This window comes from Mustela nivalis (assembly GCF_964662115.1).
Source record: "Mustela nivalis genome assembly, chromosome: 8".
Taxonomy (NCBI): domain Eukaryota; kingdom Metazoa; phylum Chordata; class Mammalia; order Carnivora; family Mustelidae; genus Mustela; species Mustela nivalis.
The window spans coordinates 76,654,137-76,675,844 of NC_139027.1; the positions used below are offsets into that span (position 1 = coordinate 76,654,137).

The 21,708-nt window shown below is 41.7% G+C and overlaps 1 protein-coding gene across 1 annotated transcript in view; it reads left to right on the plus strand.

Moving 5' to 3' along the window:
• CAMKMT (calmodulin-lysine N-methyltransferase) overlaps nt 1-21,708 on the plus strand; it is a 378,203-nt gene that overhangs the window by 350,051 nt on the left and 6,444 nt on the right. Inside the window, exons 8-9 of the mRNA XM_082746974.1 lie at nt 4,851-4,925; nt 11,837-11,900. Of these exons, the coding sequence (XP_082603100.1) occupies nt 4,851-4,925; nt 11,837-11,900 (139 nt within the window). The remainder of the gene's footprint in view (nt 1-4,850; nt 4,926-11,836; nt 11,901-21,708) is intronic.

The following is a 21,708-nucleotide window of genomic DNA, read 5'->3' on the forward strand; positions in this document are numbered from 1 at the left end:
TTTTCATTTTCGTTCAATAAAAATATTTCTCAATTTCTGTTTTGATTTCATGTTTGGATGTTATGTTATTCGTAAGTGAATTATTTACTTTCCAAATATTTGGAGATTTTACAGAAAACATTGATTTCTAATTTAATTCCATAGTGGAGAGGAACTTATTTCTTTTAGATTTTATTTATTTATATATTTATTTGAGAGGGAGATAGAGAGTGGGGGTAAGAGCAGAGGGAGAGAGAAAAGCAGACTCCATGCTGAGTGTGGAGTCTGATACAGGGCTTGATCCCACCGCCCTGAGATCATGACCTGAGCTTAATGAACTGAGCTACCCAGGTGCCCCAGGGAACATATTTTTATATTACTGGAATGCCTTTAAATTTGTTGAAAGTAAAAAATATGATCCAGAAAAGCTATGTTTTGGTAAATGCTCCATATCTAGTTGGGAAAAAAAAAAGATATATTCTGCTATTATTGGATGGAGTGTTCTATAAATATCAATTAAGTCATGTTGGTTAATAGCATTGTTAAAACCATCTATAACTTTGGTTATTTTCTGTCTAATTCAATTAATTAATGAGAAAAGAGTATTGAAATTTCTCATTATAATTGTGGTTTTGTCTGTGTTTTCTTACAGTAATAACCATTTGGGCTTCACATTAGAAGCTCTGTTACTCAGTTTGTAAATATTTAGAAGTGTTATATCTGCTTCTTGAATTGCTCCTTTAACATTGTAATGTGATCCTTTTTACATCTGGTAATATACTTTGCTCTGAAATCTACTGTCTGGCATTCATATAGCTGCTCTGGCATTCTTTTGACTAGTGTTGCTTGGTATGACGTCCACTTTTAATCCATTCATGCTTCCCATTTAAAATACATTTACTTAGTAAACCACATATACTTCCATTTAGCATTTTAATCCAGTCTGACACCCTTTGCCTTTTAATTGGGGGACATTTAGACCATTTTCACTTAGTACAAGTACTAATATGGTTTGATTTAACTCATTTTGCCTTTTGTTTTCTGTTTATGCCATCTGTTCTTTCTTCTTTTCATTTTTCTCTGCCCCCCTTGATTAAATGAGTAGATTTTATTATTCTAGTTTTTATCCTTTATTGACTTATCAGCCATAATTGTGTTTAGTTGTTTTAGTAGTTGCTGTAGGTTTTATAGCATACATTTTTAAATTCTATCCTCAAGTGATGGACCACTTCAACTACACTATAAAAACCTGATCATAGTATACTTCTATTACTTCCTCCCAGTCGTATGCTATTCTATGATATGCTATATTCTACTTAAGTATGTGTTATAAACCCTGAAGTACTTGTTATTTAACCAGTCAGTAATATTTCAAACAAAGTTAAATAATAAGAAAAAAACTTACATATTTGCCCATGTAGTTACAAATTTTAGTTCTCATCATTTCTTTCTGTTGATCCATATTTTTGGCTGGTATGAATATTTTTGTGCCTGAAGGACTTTCTTTACATTTCTTGTGGTGTAGATCTGCTGGTAATTAATTTTTTCAGCTTTTGTATGTCTTAAAACATCTATTTCATCTTTTGGGTGGGGGGAACCCAACACAAGGCTCTATCTCATGACCCTCAAATCATGACCTGAGCTGAAATCAAGAGTTGGATATTTAACTAGCTAAGTCACCCCATTGCCCTCAAGTATTTTATATTTTACCTTCTTGGAATCTGAATGTTTTTATATCCCTGTAAATGTTTCTAAATTTTGTTCTGGGTCACAGCTAAGTCATTTTGAAATAATTTAAAATAAGAAAGGGAAAAAAGTGAGGGTATATGCAAAGAAGTAATTAAAATGATTGTCTGTGGGATATAAGCTGGGTAAGGAGGGAAGAGAAATGTTATGTAAGAGAGATAGGGACATGGTGATGAGACTAGCAGACTGTTGGCCAGGGGCACTGAAGAATGGTTGAGATTAGAGTACCTTCTGGAAGGGATGAGCTATGAAAGGGCTGGTTGGAGAGTAGGTCAGGGTTTCAGTTATTTTAAAAAAAAAAGAGGAACAATTAGGCCATACTGGAGCCCATCTGTGACCGGCGTGTTACTGACCTGCGATGAAGTGAGTTCAGAAATTGAAAGGGAATGTTTCGGAACACTACTGTGATATCCAAGCATATGATCGGTGAACTTGTGTTTAGAATGTCTTGGCTTTTAAAATCTCATTTGCCTATCAATTTTTACTCTATTTTATGAAACTGTCAGTCTGCAACAGATTGAATATAAACAACAACAACAAAAAATCTGGTCTTTCTCCACAACTAAAGTACTGCTTTAGATTATCGTCACGTGAGTTATCTGAGAAGAGTGGAGGGCAAGGTCATTGGAAGAGAAGAGTTAGAAGGACCAGCTCCTTGAATATAGAAGTCACCGTCACCCTTTGCCTTCCAAGAGAGAAGGCCTCCTGATTGCACAGCTTCAGGGGGCAGGCTTCTCATTGTATACTACGTGAACACCGCCAGGGCAGAACACAGTGTGAATGGTGCTCTGTGAGTGTTCAAGAAGGTGGCTGTTGATTTTTCCATTTTACAGATGGGAAAGCAAACTCCATGTTCACACAGCCAGTCAAGGAAGGAACCAAAATTTGAACCTAAGTGTATCTGTCACACCAAAGCAGACTCTTTTCTCTATACCACTCTTTGTCATGTGCTTACGGTTATGGGGGCAGCATAGCCATAAGCCTCATGAGAACTAGGAAAAAATGCTTTCTGGGAATGTGTTGTGATCCACATGGCCAAACAGTGCATTTCAGTCTCTTTTAGATTTACTCTTGTTACATCTGCTGTGGTAATCCATGGCCAGTTGCTGCCTAGACCCCATCTCTCCATCTGTCTTTGTTGAACCAAGAGGCTGAAGTTCCTCAGGAATCCAATATCCAGTACCCACCACAGGATTTCCTATACTTTCTGTTCATGTGCTTTATTAATTACTTATGTATTAGAAACATTTTTCTAAATAATGGTTTATGGTACAGTAAAATTATGAGTAATTTTAACACTTTTCTCTTTTCCCCAAAATTTATATAATGGGTACATTATTTTTATGACTGGAAAAAGTCAAGTATAGATGTATATTTTAAACCAGATTGTTCATGTAGAAACTCTCTAAGACTCTTAGGTCTCTGATGAGAGCTGAGTAGGTCTGGTTTCCCACCGAGCCTGAGTCCCAGTTGCATGGGAGGCCTTGGCGTTTCCATATAAGTTGGTATTGGTTACGTCCCATGCTCTACAGGCGCATGGAGTTTTTGAGGAATGAATGTAAAAACAAAGTGGGCATTTATCTCTTGAGGCTTTCCTGGTTTCCTCCATTCCTTGTCTCTCAAGTAGGTCTAAGCAAATACAACAGTAGAGCTCATTTATAAAGCTTGTCCATATGTGACAGGATGACGGATTCTTTTGGAAAGCCCTCCATGGAGCTCTAAGTCTGTATGCTCACACAGTACATAGGAGGCAGCATCAGAATTATGGGTTTATGTGTCCACCTGCCCTGCTAGGCTGCCATCAAGAAGGCATGGCCTGTGGCCCAGCACAGGGCCCACCACATAGTAGGTGCTCAGTAGCAATGAGTCGAATGAGTGAATGGGCAACCAGTGCTGTCTGCATAGATAATTTCGTGGTGATGTGTTCAATCTTTTCTACCTTAAGAAATTCACTAGCACTAATGTTTATTAGTGTACATGGGAAGAACTTTTGGACTTACCAAAGTAAGACTTATTTTTGTATTCAAACAAATGGCTTTTCACTCTGGGAAAATGTAGAAGAAATAAAGAACCCACCAAGGTAAGCAAATATAACTGGATAGGGTAGGATATGCTCACTCAGTTTGGTTTTAAATAATAATCAAAAGAGAAAAGAGGAGCACATGGGGTGCCTGGGTGGCTCAGTGGGTTGAGCATCTGCCTTCGGCTTAGATCATGATCTCAGGGTCTTGGGATCGAGTCACACATCGGGCTCTTTACTCAGTGGGGAGCCTGCTTCCTCCTTTCTCTCTGCCTGCCTCTCTGCCTGCTTGTGATCTCTCTGTCAAATAAATAAATAAAATCTTAAAAAAGAAAGAAAGAAAAGCACAATTTTACTTTTCTGAAAAATAGCACTGCAAATCAGTTTTGATGTGAAGAGATCATTATTAAATCATTAAAATACTTAAAGATGGTAAAATGCTAATCATCACAATTATTAATTAAAAGTAAGTCAGAATCTTTCATTGGCTTCCTAAGCACAACTAGCACTATTTAAATATGTGTTATTAATTATTGTTGTTAATCTGAGGTTTAAAACCTGATCCTCTTTTGGGAGACGAAGTGTCAGGATGGGTGAATTTTTAAATGTGCCTAAAACGAGGACTACCAAATGAAGGTTGGCTTTTGTTTTCTTCCATCTTGCCAAATCACTCATTTCGTCAATAAGAAATGCAAGTGACATGCAGGCAAGATAGATATACGCTAAGTTTCAAATAATTTCTTTTTATAAATTTGCATTCCAGTCAGATGGGGAATACTTTGATCCCAATATGCACCTCAGTGATGTTAAGAGTCTAGACTCATTGTAATGACTATGGTTCATCTACAAAAAAACTATAAAAAGACTAGCACAAGCTTAACTATTGTATCTAAATAGAGAATGCTTCCTCTTCTAGATTTGAAGACTAAATATAATATAGAGCAGACAGTTCCATCCCTAGTTTTTTTTTTATTATACCTTTTGAAGTAATTTGTATATACCTTTTAAATAATTTCAAGTGCCACAAAAAATAATGTTAATAGCTCAAAATCAAAAGTTAAAAAAAAACCTAAGTATAATTTTTAAAAATCTTTTTCTCCTCAAGCGTTTTACGATGGGATAATGAGACAGATGTCTCTCAACTGGAAGGACATTTTGACATTGTTATGTGTGCTGACTGGTAAGTACATAAAAATCATAAAACTCCTGTTAGGAAAAATAGCTTTGCTGGAGTAATTGGGCTGTGCTGCTTTGCTGACGGCTAAGCAAAGTCAACAAATGAAGCACAAAGCCACCTTAACCTCAACAAATTAATATTCATCTCCCTGTGACAGTTACAAGGTAGTCTTCTATCACACAGTAACTTCTACCACATTATTTCCCAAAGATTGATTTTGAGAAGCATTTCCATTTTCTGGAATTGCCTCTGTTTCATGCTTGACGTATCAGTAAATGGACGACTTAGGCAAATTGCAAATAATTATGGCTCAGAGAGGAATAGTCTGGAGAAAAAGGAGTTTATCAACACAAACAGCTCAATTAGCTTACTTCTTAGGAGAGATCTGACTATTGATATAAGGGAATATATGTATATGTATGTACACACACATATGTGCCCCGACAAATAGACGTATTTGTGCAATATCTTTGGGGAAATATCTTTTCTTAAAATGTATGTTTGCTATCTAAATTTTCAGTGTCTTCAATTAAGATATTTAATTATACACAAAACAGGAATTATAACATTACATTGTATTGTTATGCAAATAACATTAAAATCTCTGTCAGGTGCCTGCCTTTAAAAATAATTTACATTAGATATTTTTTCTTCTCATTTGGCTCAGTCTACTTACTGTTAATGAAGTCTGATCCTAAGTTACAGGATAAATCTGTATCAAACCTTAATAATTATTTCAAATAATCTTAGGTATTTTCTTTCATGCATGTTGACTAATAAATATTTTAACATACGGAAACACTGACAGTTCAAAAGTATTTTCTCTGTTAAGAGTAAGATCTTATTTATAGTTTCATTATGTTCTTACAACACTTGAGATTGAAAATACAAGTTCAGATTCTGAAGAAGTTCTATTGTATTGATTAACCCAATTATAAGATCCAGAATCTGGAGAAGACTTTTCCTAGAGGGGAGTTAAATGAAATTTTCAGGCAGTCATTATTATTACTATTTTAAACAAAACTTTCAATAGGTAACTCTTTTATGTAAGTCATTGGAATCAGATTTGCTTTCTTTTTTTTTTCTGAAAAAAAAAAAAAAAAAAAAAAACACTCCTCCGTGGAAAAGAAGCATTCTGTTGTATTTCTAGCTGAGATTTCCTAGCTTTCCAAGGCCCTTTTAGTGTCTTTGTACCCCATTTCAGAAAAACCTTGTTCCAAAAGAGGGAGAAACAGATTTTGGACTCATCAATGATATTGTGCCTAATGTTACATTCCTCATCTAATCAGAAATAAGGAGTTAAATCCTCAGCATATGATTTGAGCAAGTAATTTAGTAAATGCCCCTCCTCACCAAATATGAGAAAGGAACCTCCAGGTTTCATTGCACAGATGAAGATAATGCTGGCAGGATTAGGTCAGATTAAGCACGGAAGTCAGATCAGAGAGCAGCAGAAAAGACGGAAGGAGGGCAGCATCTTCTTGGAGGTTTAAGCGAGGGTCGCGTGCATGGGCTCCAGATATGCGGTGAAAGTCAGGTCTGGCCAGGAGATTTTGAGGTAAATGTGTCCTTCACATAAATACCAGGACAGCCTGGCTTTGTCAGACCTTGTGTCATGGACACTCACACCATGTCATCCTATTTGTACCAGAGAGACAAGCAGAGGAAGTAAGATTTAAGCTCTTTTCTGATTAATGTTCTCAGTTAGGTTAAAAACAGCCACACAACATGTTTGAGAAATAGTCCTTTTTCCCTAGCGCACTACAGGGTCACGGACAACTGATATCCATAGTGCATATTCAGAGAAGGCTTTCGTTACAAATACGTCACGGAATACAATGTTAGATGTACACACATGCACACACGCGCACGTGCGCGCGCGCACACACACACACACACACACACACACATCTGGTAGCTAGGTGAGAATTTACAGATTCAAACGAACTAAGTCCGCCAAGTTTTATTTTATAAATAGCTTTTCTATGCGTGAGTTGTTAAGTTGGGTTTCCCCCCCCTCCGGCGTTCTAAGTGCCAGAATGTCAGCCTGTTTATAAATTCCCATTTGTAAATGTGAAACATTAAGCTACTCTCAGTGCAATGCTGATATTATTTCCAAAAGAAATGCTTTGGTAATGGTCTGTCTTCATATTCACAGGGATGGGTAAGCTGCTTAGAAACTTAGAAAGCACAGTGATATTTCTAATACGCATGTCGTGCGCACAGCAGTGAAGCTCCGGCTCTGGCAGCTTTTTATGTCCTGTCGGTTTGGTGTTTCTCGGGGAGTTATGTGGGTGCTGTCCCTAGAAGACCCTGCTGCATTTTTTTTTTTTTTAAGCAGTGTCATAGAGGAGAAAAAAAGCAAAACAAAACAGAAAAACCCTCTCTTTGGACACTACCTCCAAGATGAAACCCGAAATCCTCTGTGGCAGAAACAGGTGCCCCACATAACTCATGATCACACTGTCTCACACTGCCCTGCGGTTATTGTTAGTCAGTGAGATATGGATTAGGCTGTAGGAATATGGAGCAAGAGTTGGAGTTCAAATATTAGGTACATGGATTAAATTCCTTATTGAAGCATTTCCAGCAAGGGTGGCATTGTCCGATTCTCTGAATAGCTAACCAGTGGTCCTGCTTGATCCCATTTACATGAAAACAAGCTCTATTCACAGACCTATTCCAAATCCACGTTGTGGTTCAAGTAAAATGCACATGATTACAAGGAGCTGGGTGAAATGTTTATGTTTTTAAATTATTCATATATTCATATATTTACATTCAAACATTCATAAGCCCATGGGCTACGGGGAAAATAACTTATTTCCCAGAAGAGACAGGCTTCTTAGTTCACATCTCCATTTAGGAGCTCCACCAGATTATAAAATAAAGAGACGAGCTGCGAAAGCTAGTCATTATTTCACCATTCAGCATTTTTGACAATGAAATACAGTTTTATGGTTCAACAGTTCCTAAATAACTTGTGAAATGTCAATTTTGAAATAAACACAAGGAAAAAATCGAGGTACAGCCACACCTGCAAAATGATGCTGTTGACAAACATCAAAATATTAGAATATTTCACCACAGGTGTAGGAAAAAAAAAACCCGGCTTATTTAAGTTCCTTGGTTGACTTATTTAACATTGAATTTCATATAAGAGCTCCTTTCTGCTGGAATGCAGTCCAGCCTTGTCCTTGCTGAGTTTAGGATAGCAAGTGATTGTTAATTTTCAGCCTGCCTTTCCAGACTCTTGTTCAATCACAATAATCTGAGTCTGGAAGTAAGACGTGTGTGTGTGTGTGTGTGTGTGTGTGTATTCAAGGAACACTTTCAGTGAGTGTTTGATGGCTTTCCAGTTTATTGTAGCTCTGCAAAAATAAACATGATTCTGTACATTTGGATTCTCTAAAGGCTTGGAAAGCAAGTCTGAAATGCACCCATAGCCTGATGCACTGAGCTATACCACATCAGCATGCACAGTCTGAGACTTTGTGGAGAAATGGGGGAAGGTTACATCACTTCACTGGCTCTCTTAGCGTTTTTGGACTAACTATGTACTATGGATCATTTCTACTTCCTATTATTCTAAATGATGAAGGAAGCTTGGTTTTTAAGGTATTCTCCTGGAAGGATTTTTTTTTTTTTTTTCAAAGCAGTCTCTAGAATTTTTTTGTTTTCTTCCCGATGCTGTGATCATGGGTGGTTCTAGGTCATAACCTTTACACCTGAAAAACTCTTTAATGCAAAGGCAGCCAGCTCTTTCATCCCATACCTGAAACTCAGTCCCAGAGAAGATAAACAAGCTTCCAGAGACATGGCACCCCATGTGGGAGCCCCAAGGGAGACCAGACCTCCATCGGTCCCAGCTCCACAGCGATCAGTTGATAAATACTGATAGAGGCCTTTCTTCTCCTGAAAGTTAAATCTAGAACAGTGACTTTAACTTAGCACATTTCACCTTCAGGATGACATAGAGGCCCCCTTTCTGTGGATGCTGGCTGAGAAATACCTCCTTGTCGCCTACACTAATTAATTTCCCAAGGAGTGGATTGGGGAATGCTCTGAGCTCTGCATGACACTCTGACTGATTCTAAGGGAGGCAGTGAAAGTGTCCTGGCACCTTCCCTTTGTCATGAAATCTGTGATTCAGATCCATGGAATAAAGCGAGAGTTGATACCACTAGTGCATTATATAGAGGGCTCTGTGTGTGTGTGTGTGTGTGTTTAATAGCCAAACTAGACTGACTGTCGATGTATTTTGATCAGTAACTGAAGGGAGAGTTGCAATGGTATCTTCATTCCAATCAGTGACCCACTCAGCCTTTTTAAAAATAGATCCACTTAAGCTACTGTTGTTCTCTGAGCCCATTAGGACTTATTTAAGGGGTGAATTTTCAGAACATTATTTATCATTCCTGCTAAAGCACACTGAAATTGCTCATATGATATATCCTACAAAGTGTTGTAAATTCTGCTTCGGAGCTAAGTAGAAAGGTGAGCTTGCTGGGATTAAAGACTTATTAGAGAACTCTAAGAATTGCTTTTGGGAAATTTGATTTGGAAGAATAGAGTGGACAACATCACCATTCAAATAACTGCGTTTTGGAATAGGTGCGTGGGTGTTGTGTCACATTCTCCAGTGATCTGCAATGTTAAGATCTTTGTCACATCACCAACATTGAGTGAAAATAGTACTGTATCAGGTTATGTTTTAAGCTCAGTTTTGAAGGGGCTGATTATCTCCAACAAGCTTACCAGCTCCTAGGATACACAGGTTGAAACTGAAGAGTGGTCTTTTGCTTAATGTTATATATTCCAACCAGCCAGGTCCCCAGTGGACCCGAGTAACTGACAGAGATATTTTCGTGCAGTGATAGTCTTCTTAAAAAACAAAACCAAAGGGGTGCCTGGCTGGCGCAGTCAGTTGAGCATCAACTCTTGACCTCAGGATTGTGAGTTCAAGCCCCATGTTTGGTATAGAGATTACTTGAAAATAAAATGTGTGTTTTTTTTTAAAGGCAGAATTCTTATAACTATTAAAATTTAAGATATTATCATCCCACTAAAGAGTGAGGTATATAGCCCTGAAAACTTTAAAAGACACTTAGATAGAATTTTATTTCTTTCTTAACAACCTTTATGACTATGAATCACTGATTAATATGACTTAGAGGCAAATTTTTATAGCATTTGTATTAGATATAGTCTATACTCTAGGATTTAAGTATTTTTTGATAGAAGGATGGGAAAATTTTCCCCTGGCACATCATCAGGGTATCCTGACTGCTGGATGGAGCTGGGATAAGGTTCCCATTCTAGACACGATTTCTAGTTCCTCTTAAAAGCATTCTTTTTCCATTGCTCAAAGCATCTTTTATAGAAGAACCTTCTATCAAACATGCCACGGTGAAACCCAAGCTCTGACTTCTTGGCAACTTCTCATAAGCTGTTCTCCCCACTCCACTTTCTTAAATGAGAGAGTTGGTTGGAAGAGAATCTGATTAGTGAGGCAGCTTACCCAACCATTGATTCTTCCTTAACAGTACCAGTCAAGGAGTGTATATACCCTGTTTTAGGGTCATTGAAACCAACATCCTACATAGGCTGCTCGATTTCAAATCCTGTTGGCCCGCTAGTCAGGCAATTAGCAGACACTTACGGTGTCCTTCTAGGTACGCATGTTGTGCTAGAATTTGCTGTGCATAGGTTACTAGAGACCAGAAGCTCTTTGAGGATGGGAACCTTGTTTTTTTCCTAGCTTGTCTCCAGTGCCTAAAACAGCCCGTAACATGTAGCAGGTATTCCACAAATATTTGTCAGCTAATATATATGATTGACGTAAGGCCCACCACTGCTGCCTAAGTAGCCCTTTATTGACCAGGAAACTGAGGCCTTGTGTGGAGGCTACACCTAGAAGAAGGGTCAGAGTGCTGTTAAACCCTGCCTGCAGTGTGACTCCACGCAGCAGCTCTCCTACTGACAGGTCATAGCTCCCCTTAGCTCAGAGAAGGATGAGGTAGGGCCCTAGAGTAAGAGGTACTTACTCATGCTTTGTGAGGAGCAGCAAGACCAAGGCAGAGGGGCCCACAGCAAACTACAGCATTAGAAATGGGAGTAGGAGGGCTCAGGCCTCTCATAGGATGGCTGATGCACAAGGCTGCTAATGCTCTGGCCCATGAGTCCCAGAGAAGGGAAATCTCCCCAGGCTTCCAAGATGAGGCCTGGTGAAGATGGGCTCAGATGGACCCACCAGGGGGGTGACAGAGCACTAACAGAAATTCTCAAAAGACCAGAGAAGAAAGATGGAAAATCACAGTGAACTGGGAAAAAAATCAACATGGAGGTTAAGGGAGAGAAAACCCCCGAGTTGCCATGGCCTCTGTGTTATCTAGCCCAAATCTGGTCTTTGTTCTTAGAACTGTTTACTCCTGGGTGACTGGTTGAGTCTGACCTCAGTACTGCTCCTGGCCACCAAAAACCACTGCTACCTGAGATCTGTTCCATGGTATGGGCATCATAGGGCTGGTGTTAGTTTCTGGATGGTGACCTCACAGTACCCTCAGTGGACCGATGGCCCAGGTCTACAGAAACTGGGCTCTAATGACGGGAAGTGTTTCATCTCAACCAGATGATTCCCCCAAAGAGCAGCTTAGACATTGTCCCTTTAACATTAACACATGGCACAGTCGTGTGTGAATCTTGGCCAGCTGAATGTTGATGACTTGGCTTTGGTCGGATAACACTGACCACAATCTTTTTTTTCTTCCAGTGAGACACTTGAATGGAAGGAAACAATTTCTCCCCTTTGGTGTTGAGTAAACATGTATAATTAGCTTTGTGCTTACCTCCATTAGTATCATTAGACTTGGAAACCCAGTTTAATCTGGATTCTGCTCTCTTCTCAATGTCAGCCTCTTTCTGGACCAGTACAGAGCCAGCCTTGTTGATGCAATAAAGAGATTACTCCAGCCCAGAGTAAGTATGTTTCTATTTTCTCCTGAACACTGGCTTCAGAATAATTAGTCTGTGCACAAAGATGGAGAGAGTAATGGAATGGCAGGATTAATGTCATGTAATACTTTAATACTTATTATGTCCAACTTCAATTAGGTCTTCTGATCTATCAGATTCTTTCCTAATCATAACTGGGAAACTTCTTACCCTTGGCCTTCTGATAAGGAACACAGTGGGTAGTAAAATAAATGAAACCGCTTCAAAGATAGTGTGAGATTATTTTTATCAAAGAATTTCTTGAGTCTTTTCCTTTGATAACAATATCTTCATATTAAAGTAGAAGTATGATATTGAAAGTTTTCTGTTGACTTCTGTCATTTTAAATCTCTTCAGTGGTAACCTTTGTCATTGGGTATTTATTTATTGCAAAAGAGTATTTTTTCTTTTTATTTCTGTTTATATCAAAGAAAAAGGACTTCAGATGAATCTGTATATTAAAAGTTCTTTGCTTTAAAAGGAAGCCATTATTTACATATTATAAACATTAGGTCACAATGAAGCCAAGCATGGCATAAAATATTGTGCACATTTTTACATTTATATATCCATTTATGCCTGTGAGTAAATTACAGAGTTTGTAGCCACTCTTATTTTGTTGGGCTGTTACACTAAGCTAGGAGGTCCTGCAGCCTAACCGGAGAGTTAATATACATCTATTTAAAGTAAGAAAATGAGTTTAAAGCTCATGCATTAAAAAAAAATCTTGTAAGTATGTAAGACTCTTGCTGTGCCATAGGAATTTAAAATAGGTTAACAATGTTAATGCAGTCTAAGACAGGAACTCATATTTATCTGAGAAAGGACTGCAGTGTGTGTGTGTGTGTGTGTGTGTGTGTGAAGTATTTTCTGAAGTTTTGTTTCGAAAGTCTTTTTCCAAAGGTTTGCTCTAGTCTTCTGACCTCAATGAGACTTAGAGACTAATACCTTTCAATCTTTCTTTTATATATATATATATCTTTTTCATATTGAAGGTTCCCAGAGCAATTTGATAATCGTCCTTTGCCTTACACTGTTGCTTTTTATTTTGTTATCTCTGTATAGCTCAGAAACTTTAAATAGGCCTCTCAGAGGAGTAACCACCGCTTGGTAAGTGGTAATCAATTAAATTAAATTGGCCTTCTCAGTTCCCCCTGTGAGGTGGGGAGCAGGTCTTGAGGCAAGGAAGGGGCGTGCTCCGAGCTATTGATGGCTGCAGCCACGGTTGAGTGAGCAGCCCAAGTTGAGGGTCGAAGAAGGAACTGGGGGCCTCTTCATCCCCCCATTAACCTTGGGTGAGTCTTGTGAGCATTTGCAAGGTCAGGATTTTCAGAGAGGGCACAGAGATTCTTGGATGTAAAGGCCTCTGTGAAAAATGTATCATACATAAATACAATGCTTTCAAGGACTCCCGGATCTCACGCTGCACAACTGTACTTCACCAACACTCTCCAAAGCCTATTTGTGGCAAATACTCCATTTTGCAGGGATTTGCGTGGTTTGCCTAGCATCTCTTGTGAATCATGTGAGTGATTTACAATACAGAACCGTCCAGGCTGGGAATAGTCCGAAGTGCAGATTGGGCTGGAATCTCTAGCAGCTCTCTCCCTTATCCTTTATTAAACCCCGAACCTTGTCTAAAGTGTGGCCACATGTGACCGCCCTCCTAGTGACAGCTGATATTCACCCGCAGCCGGGAGAAGGACGAGGCAGGGCCCTGGGGTAGGTGGTGCTTGCTCATTCTATGTGAGGAGCCAGGAGGCCAGATCAGAGGGGCCTGCCTAGACTGCAGCATTCAAAATGAGAGTAGGGGCCCTTGCTCGGGCCCCTTCTGGGTTGGCCGCTGCACAAGGCTGCTGGGTAGTGTAGCCTAAGGTGTCAGAGAGCTGCCATAAGAGAAGAACCCCAAGCTGTGAGTGGCACCTGGAAATCCTGAAACGACTGCTTAGGACTCTCATCCCCATCGGGAGTTCTGGGGAGACAGGCCGCTCGCCGCTCCCAGGGCCTTCACCGGGCGGGCCATAGAAGAGGCACATAGACTTGGCAGTGACCACCGGCAGCTCCGTCTCCAGTGCCAGCGGGCCAGAAGGGTTCCCAGAGCTGGGGTAACCAGAGCAAAAACTGAACTCTTCCCCTTCCAAGCTCTCAGGACTGGCTGTGCTGCTTCCAGAGGCTCTCCCCCTGCTAGTGCAATTGTCGTGGAAATCACAGTCCAAGACTAAGGTATCATTAAAGGAGAGCTGCTTTTAAAATTCTCTTGAGTCCAAGACAACTCCTCCGTGGTGTGTGGCTTGGGTGCTGGAAGTGCCACAGGACGCCCGCCAAGAGACAACTTCAGGGGATGCGCTGGTGGCTGCTGAGTTCTTGGTAATCAAGGCTCAGCGAGTTCAGTGGCAGATACAGCATGTTCTTTGGGTGCTCTGGAAAAATGGCACTTCGGCCAAATGCTCCAGGTTCGCAGGAGGCCCAGTGTCTGCAGCTAGGGTGGAGGGCAGGAAGACTCAGAAGTATCTGCATACAAGACCCAAGTCTGCTCTCGCTAGCAAGGCTCTCTAAACCAGAGCTTCATCACATCGGGGTGAGGGAGGCATAAGTCCTCCCTCTGGGCCAATGTACAATAGTTATCGACGTGAATGACTAGCACAGCGCCTGGCACACAGGTGCATTCCAGAAAGAAGACTGCTTCTTTTTTTATCACCGCTTTAGCTAGTCAGGGTTAATCCACATGAGACACGGGTCCAAAGGACCTTTTCGGCCTGGCTGACAGGAGGGCCGAGTTCCAGGCCCAAACTAGCACTATCAGGCTCTGGAACTACCTCTCTTCACCCTGTGTTCTTCTAAGTCGTCCTCACGGTGGGAAGGGATGCTTAGACCCTGGAGTCCGCAAGCTTAAGGTGCAGATCTGGGCTTTGCCACTTGTTGGGTTCCCCACCTGTAACACGGGGAGGGCACATGCGTCAGAAAGCTTTAGCGCATGACGGGCTCCGCATCTGTGTTAGCTCTTGTCACCTTGAAAAAAAACCCAGAGAAGACCGTGGGGAGTACAGAATACAGGGGGCATCTTCCTTGCAGAAATGCTGTTGGGGGTTGGGGATACACTCTTCTCTAGACACAGACTTTGGTGGCTTCTGCATGCACCTGGGCATGCTGCATGTCCCCTGCCCCCGTGTTCTGCAGGCCTTCATCAACCCCTCATTGTCCCCAGAGGACTGTCTACTTGGATGGAGAGGACACTTTTTACTGCAGACAGAGCAAGCGGAGAGCGATTACTGCTGGAAGGAAAAACAAGAGGTTTCAGGTGGCTAGCTGGGGGAAGAAACAAATCTGCCATTTTGGGGTGTGTGGTTCCTTGATGTCTAGCTGAGGCAAATCAGTGGTCTGGAGTCCTACAACCCGGTCGCAAAAAAAGTAGATGGAGAGGAGTTGTTTTCCTGCTTTTCCCTTTTTGTAATAGAGTCATGAGGGAGGGGGACCAACCCCAGAGAAAGCCTAGCCACCAATGTGGGCTCCTGGCTTGGCTTGGATTCTCAGCCACACGGGTACCTGTGGTTGCCAAGTCGCCCCAGATTTCAACAGGAAGTGTTTGCGGCCGGCCCCACATGGAAACTTTCTTTAACTTGCGGGTTGAGAGTAGCTGTGAAACTCTTGACTTCTGCCAGACTGCTTACAAGGAACTTTCTAGCAAACTTAAAAAGGCAAAAAGAAAGGAACAGGTACTAAAAAGGAATGAAGTCAGCAAAATTTACTTATTCCAAGAAGCAATGTCCCCCCCTCCATCCCTGCCCCTTGCCCCCCTGCAACTTTTTTCCCTCCCGTGAGTGGCTCCATGTTGCTGGTGATTGACAGGTAACCCCCTGCTGTTGTGTTCTTTAAAGAACATCAGCAGTGTCTGATATCAGAGGGCCAGAATGTAATTTAAAATACAGCCACGGCAACCTGCAAGTTGAACTTTAGCCTGGAAATGACAACCAACAAATGGTATCCACTAATATTCCTCTGAAATGGCTTTCAGTGTGGGGAAGGACACCAAGCCAGCTAGATGGTGTGAATTTTCTCAGAACCATTAAGAAATGGATGGAGACGCAGTGCTGACAGCTCTCCAGCTGGTTGCTGCAAACCAATCGTCAAGTATTCAAAAATATCACCTTGGAATTCATTTAACCTTTAGAAACTGGCCTGAACTAACTGCCACATTCCTGCAGCCTCATCCGGACGCAAGGAGGGCCACGGATGTAAATTGTGGGCTCTGGTTTTAGAAGAGCAGAGAGATTTCCTCATTTTTTATTTTTATTTTATTTTATTTTTTTAAAGATTTTTATTTATTTATTTGACGGACAGAGACCACAAGTAGGCAGAGAGACAGGCAGAGAGAGAGAGAGAGAGAGGAGAAAGCAGGCTCCCCGCTTGAGCAGAGAGCCCGATGTGAAGCTTGGGCCCAGGACCCTGAGACCATGACCTGAGCCGAAGGCAGAGGCTTTAACCCACTGAGCTCCCCAGGCACCCCTCCTTTTTTATAGTTTTAATCCAACATCCATCTTTCCACACATCTGCACAAACCTCTGTTTTGGGTTATGTCAGGGAAATGCTTTGTGAGTGTGGGCTCAGGGTAGTGAACTGAGATGGTCCTGGAATGCCCCTCTGTTCCTATCTGGCTCTCTGGGTCAGAGGCCCCACAAACTGCCACCCCCACCTTGTTCTTGGTGAGAATCTGTGTTCAGCCATACATGCCTCTCAAGTTTGTAGGAAGAGTCCCCAGATGGTTTTAAGACCCTCAGAGCAGGGGCCTAGCTCTAGAAGTTCTTTCCTGAAATCTACCCAGCTGCTTACTCAGCATGCGTGGTACTGAGTCTCTGCCCCCAAAGAATTTATAATCTGCTTGTGGACATGTAACACATACACACACACACACACACACACACACACACACACACACACACACGTGGAATCACAGTGGACAGTGAAAACAGCTTGTAACAGCCCAGCCCTGGGTCAGAGAGTGGGGCTGTTGTTATTTGTTTTGACAATCTTTCTAATTCATACCTTCTGTAGAATGAGAGGATACTCAAGGGTCTGGACTCTGTCTCAATACAACAAACATTTGTTGAGCAACTACTCAGTTTGTGGCACTGTGGTGGGAATGTGAGGTGTGGGTGTAAACACGGGTCATGACCGCCGGGAGAATCTCCATTTAGGAGGACACATTAGTGCCTGCGCTACCAGGAATTACAACACAAGGTGATGAATATGCCAGAGTGACTGAGTGCCTGAGGAAGGTGTCTCTAGAGGCAGTGGCATTTTCCTTTGGTGCTGAATAGTAAGCTTCTAAGCTTCATGGAAGGGATCTAGAAGACAGCGTCCCTGGTGGAGGGAATGGCGCTCACAGCTCCAGAGCATGAAAAAGTATGTTGTGTTTTGGGATCAACATGAGAAGTTTTCCCTGGGTAGACTGTGAGAATCTGTGTGGTTTGGGGGTTAGGGTTGGGAGGGGCAGGAGATGAAGTGAAAGACTTGGTTTGGGGTGCCATTTTATGAAAGGCTGAGGTCACTACATGAAGAGACTGGGCTTTATTATCTGGGTAAAAGAGAGCCACTGAAAGTGTTTGAGCAGTAGTATAGTCAGAGGTGGGTTCTAGAAAGATCAGATTGGCCAGCATAGAGGCTGCAGTGGAGTAAGATAGAGCCTGAAAGCTGCAAAGCTCCTCAGGGCACCATCGTGAACCAACTTGTACATGGAATTGTCAGTTAGGAGAGGGTGGAGATCTGAAGGTGGAGAAGAGGGGACGGAGGGGATATTCACAGAGGAGCTCATTCAGTAGACAATTACTGGGTGCCTCTCAGATGCCAGAGGCTGTGCTAGGACCTGGGTGTAGACTAAGATTCAGTGTCACCCTGCCCCGAAAGAGCTCACAGTCTAGCGTGAGAGACAAACAAGCGAGCAGTTACCTGACAGTGTTAGGGAGAGAGCAGCGGTTTGAGCGAGCTGTGGAAGCGGAGAGCAGGAGAGGCTGGCAAGGAGGAGGCACACCGTAGAGGCCAGGGGTGGTCAGCCGAGGAATCCCAGTGACAGGGAGTCTAATCAGGAGTTTGGGGCCAACAGTACTGAGTTCCACTGTAGACAGAATAAGTTAAAAGTACTTGCAGAACGTCCCCATGGAGTGACCTAGGAGGAACCTGAAAACAGGGGTGGGTCCTGGACTTTGGTGAATGCTGGAGATATATACTCGAGAGTGTTGATGTATCAGTGAGAGCTGAAGTCATGGACTTTGGTACACTTGGCTCAGGGAGAAAACGTAGGCAGAGCCCTGGAGACCACTGACAATCAAGGGGCAGGTGGAGAAGCCAGGGAAGGGGGTTGAGAGAGACGTAGGGGAGGAAGCAGGGAAAGGCGGCATCTCAGAAACCAGGTAAAGAAAAAATAAACATAAGCTTAAACATGTAATTGTCATTTAATAGTTGGTTGCCTAGAAATGGAACAGGAATAAAGGCATTTTACTGGCATAGCATATTCCTTTTAAAAGAAATCTGAAGCATACTTATTTTTTCCTGAAGTACACACCCTTTAATATATGAGTATAGATTAGTCTAGCAAAATAACAACAACTGAGCTCACGATGTAAACAATATCATTGCTGTTTAGTAGAAATACTCTTTTCTCCACTCTAGGGATAAATGAATTCTCTCAGATTTCTGCCCATCAGTCAAAATTTTACGTTCAATTGAGTGTTCATTCTGAGTTTAAGATGAGTCTATGACTTCAAATGCCTAGAAAGTTGGGCTTTAGTAAATTGAAAATAATTTTTCTAAAGTGATGGGCTAATTTGAAATCTATATATTTTTTTCTTGTTTGGATTTTTGCAGCCTAAATTGTGAGGCATATCTCTCTGATTGCACCAGTGTCCTGCTCCACTGGGGACAATGGCAATTCGAAAGCCAATTCCTTATGGGGTGGATGCTGGCACTCCGTGACTGTTTATTGAATGAATGGTTGATGTACAATTGTCCTTCCTCAATATTGATTCACATCTCAAAGGTGTCTGTATTCAATGAAATGAAAAAGAAAGCATTTTAAAACCCATAACTGAGTAATTAGAGATTAAAACTACTGCTCATTCTTTCTCCTTGTTGCGGCTCCAGTATTGTGCACAGAACGCTGCCCTCTGGAATCCCATCAGAGCCACTGACTCTGGAAGAGCTTCTTGCAGAAAATCTTTTCTAAAGAATAAGCAATAGAATGTGGCCTTCGAATTCCCAAAGAAATAATTTCTCAAATTATTTCAACATCTGGATTTAGTTTATTCTCTCAATGAGTATTGATTGAGAGTCAGCTATACACTGGGCATCGAGAAAATGCAGTGAATAAAACATTAGAAGAGCCTATTGTCAGGGAGTGTACACTCCAGCCGGAGGAGCTCTGTGATCACAAACAAAGGTGTAATGTGTGTTAGTGGTGAGGAGCACTCAGAGCGAAGGTAAAGTGGGGAGGAGGGTGGAGAGTGATGGGGAAGCAGTGGCTATTCTAGAGGGTGGTTAGGGAAGGACAGGTAAGCTGGAAGAAGACCCAGAGAAGGGGAGACGTCTGGGTAGAGGGGTCTGTCATATGCTTACCTGGGTCCCCCTACAGCTCACCCCAACCAACAAGGGGTCAGGGGTATGTGGAGCATGGACTCATAAATGTAAACATCAGCCCAGCCAAGAGCCTTGTAGCCCTGTGAACATTATGATACATAGCTTAGATAATAGCTACTAAAAATCAACTCTTCGATTGTAACTGTCAGACAATTTTTGCAGGTGACTTTAAAATAAAACAACATCCATTATTCAAAAATCCAGAATGGCAACCAGCTCTTAGAAATGACTAAAATGACCTACTGGTATTCTCCCTTTGTTTTTTTGTTTGTTTTGTTTTGTTTTGTTTTAACAGAGACTTTTGCTCCCCTGCCAAGACCATATATAATATCTAGTTTCACATCAAAATGAATTTTTGCTGCTAAGTTTGAAAAACGCCTGAAAATACCAATTAATATTGGAAAAGCTGACAGAACCTTAAGTGTAGTGGCATGATTGGTGCTGCTATAATTATGTGTCTGAGTGTGTACATGTCTATGTAAACACAGTATGAAAACACACTTGATGTCCAGGACACAGTATTGGTGTATTTTCTTACAGGTAAATGAGGAGAAGAGAAGGAGAGGAAGAAAGACCTGATAAAATCTTTCCAGCACTGTTAAGTGGTGGAGATGTTTCTAATCTACATAACCTTGCTTTTCAGATGATATTCAAATTATTTTCACATTCATCACCTCATTTGAATCCTCGTGATTTCTCTGGACTGCAGGGGGCTAAGGGAGTGGGCAGAGCAGACTTTGTTCTTCCCATTTGGTGAGTGAGGAACCGTGATGGGTCAGCTGGGGTGACTGAGGAGATTGGATTATGTCCTCCCCAAGGTCCCTTCTAGCTCAACAGTTCTGTGGCTTTTTTTTTTTCTTTCTAATTTCCCTGAGGCGACAGCTGTGTAATGGTGGAGACTTTTTAAGCCCAGAATCCCTTCTGCCACATATTCCTCCTCATATTCTTCAAAGCCTTTGCTGCACGTTTAATCATCTGTAAAATGTAATGTCTACTGCACAAAGTCATCGAGAAAACGGTTGAAGTGATGAAAGGGAAGGTTCGTGAAGCGCCCTGCATGGTCGTCGCCATCATTATTATTATTATTATTGCCGTCACTATTACTGATAAGGAGGCAGTGAGGGGGTGAAAATAGCGTCCGCGTTGGAAGTAGGTATGTTTTGCCAGTTGTGTCATCTTGGTCAACTCTTCAACCATTCCAAGCATCCTGTAACGTGGAGCCGATGATGCCTACACTGTCGGATGCTGTGAAGAGTCAACGAGACAAATAGAGTTCCTGTCCTTAAGCAGACACTCCTGACATGAGTGGACGCTCGATAAAAACTTGGCCGTAATAAACAAGAAACCACCTTTCATAAGAAACTGGGATATACTTTCATGATTCCCTCAAAACCTGAAGTGGCATTTCATAAAAGTGAAGTAGAACCTTGATGTTAACAGAGCAAGCAAAGAAGATTCTGAAGTTTAGCTGCTGTGTGCCTGTCTAGGAGGGCAAGGTCCACACGCACCCATCAGCAAATGCACACCGGGGAGTTTCCTGTCCAGTGGTCTTCTGAAAAATCTGGTACCTAGCTTGCTCAAGCCCGCCCATTCTCCCTGCTGTAGCAATCTTTCGAGGTTGTGCAGTTTATTTAGAAAAGCCTGATTACCCTCGTTATACCACTTCCTTTGAAAAGCGGTCGTCTGAGTGCCGTCAGGAGCTGCTTTGCTCTAATGATGACTATTATGAAGGACTCACTGAAGTTGGAAACCAAGATCCTGGAGCCTTGTCTCTGATGGCATGGTCCCAGAAAAGGCTGGTGGCAGGACCGAAACATGAAAATTCTCTAACAGAGACCACAGTTACTGTCTCTATAGAGGATTTCTTGGTATTGAGTTTCCCCGGTACAATAAACTAACATCTATCAGCATCCTTTGCCACATGCTCTGGAGCTGTGTTAGGGACACGCTGGCAGCAGCTAAGGAGTCTCCAGGCGGGTGGCACTGCCGTGGACCAGGTACTCTAAAAGCTAGTTGATGGTTTGAACCGTGGACCCAAGAGAGGTGTGCATTGTACAGAACACCAACTTCGAGCCACGTTTTGTTTATTGCATGCACGACTTGAAAAGGATAAAACATAGCAACCTTTGAATATAAGATACACATATTTTTTTCTTACTTGATGTTT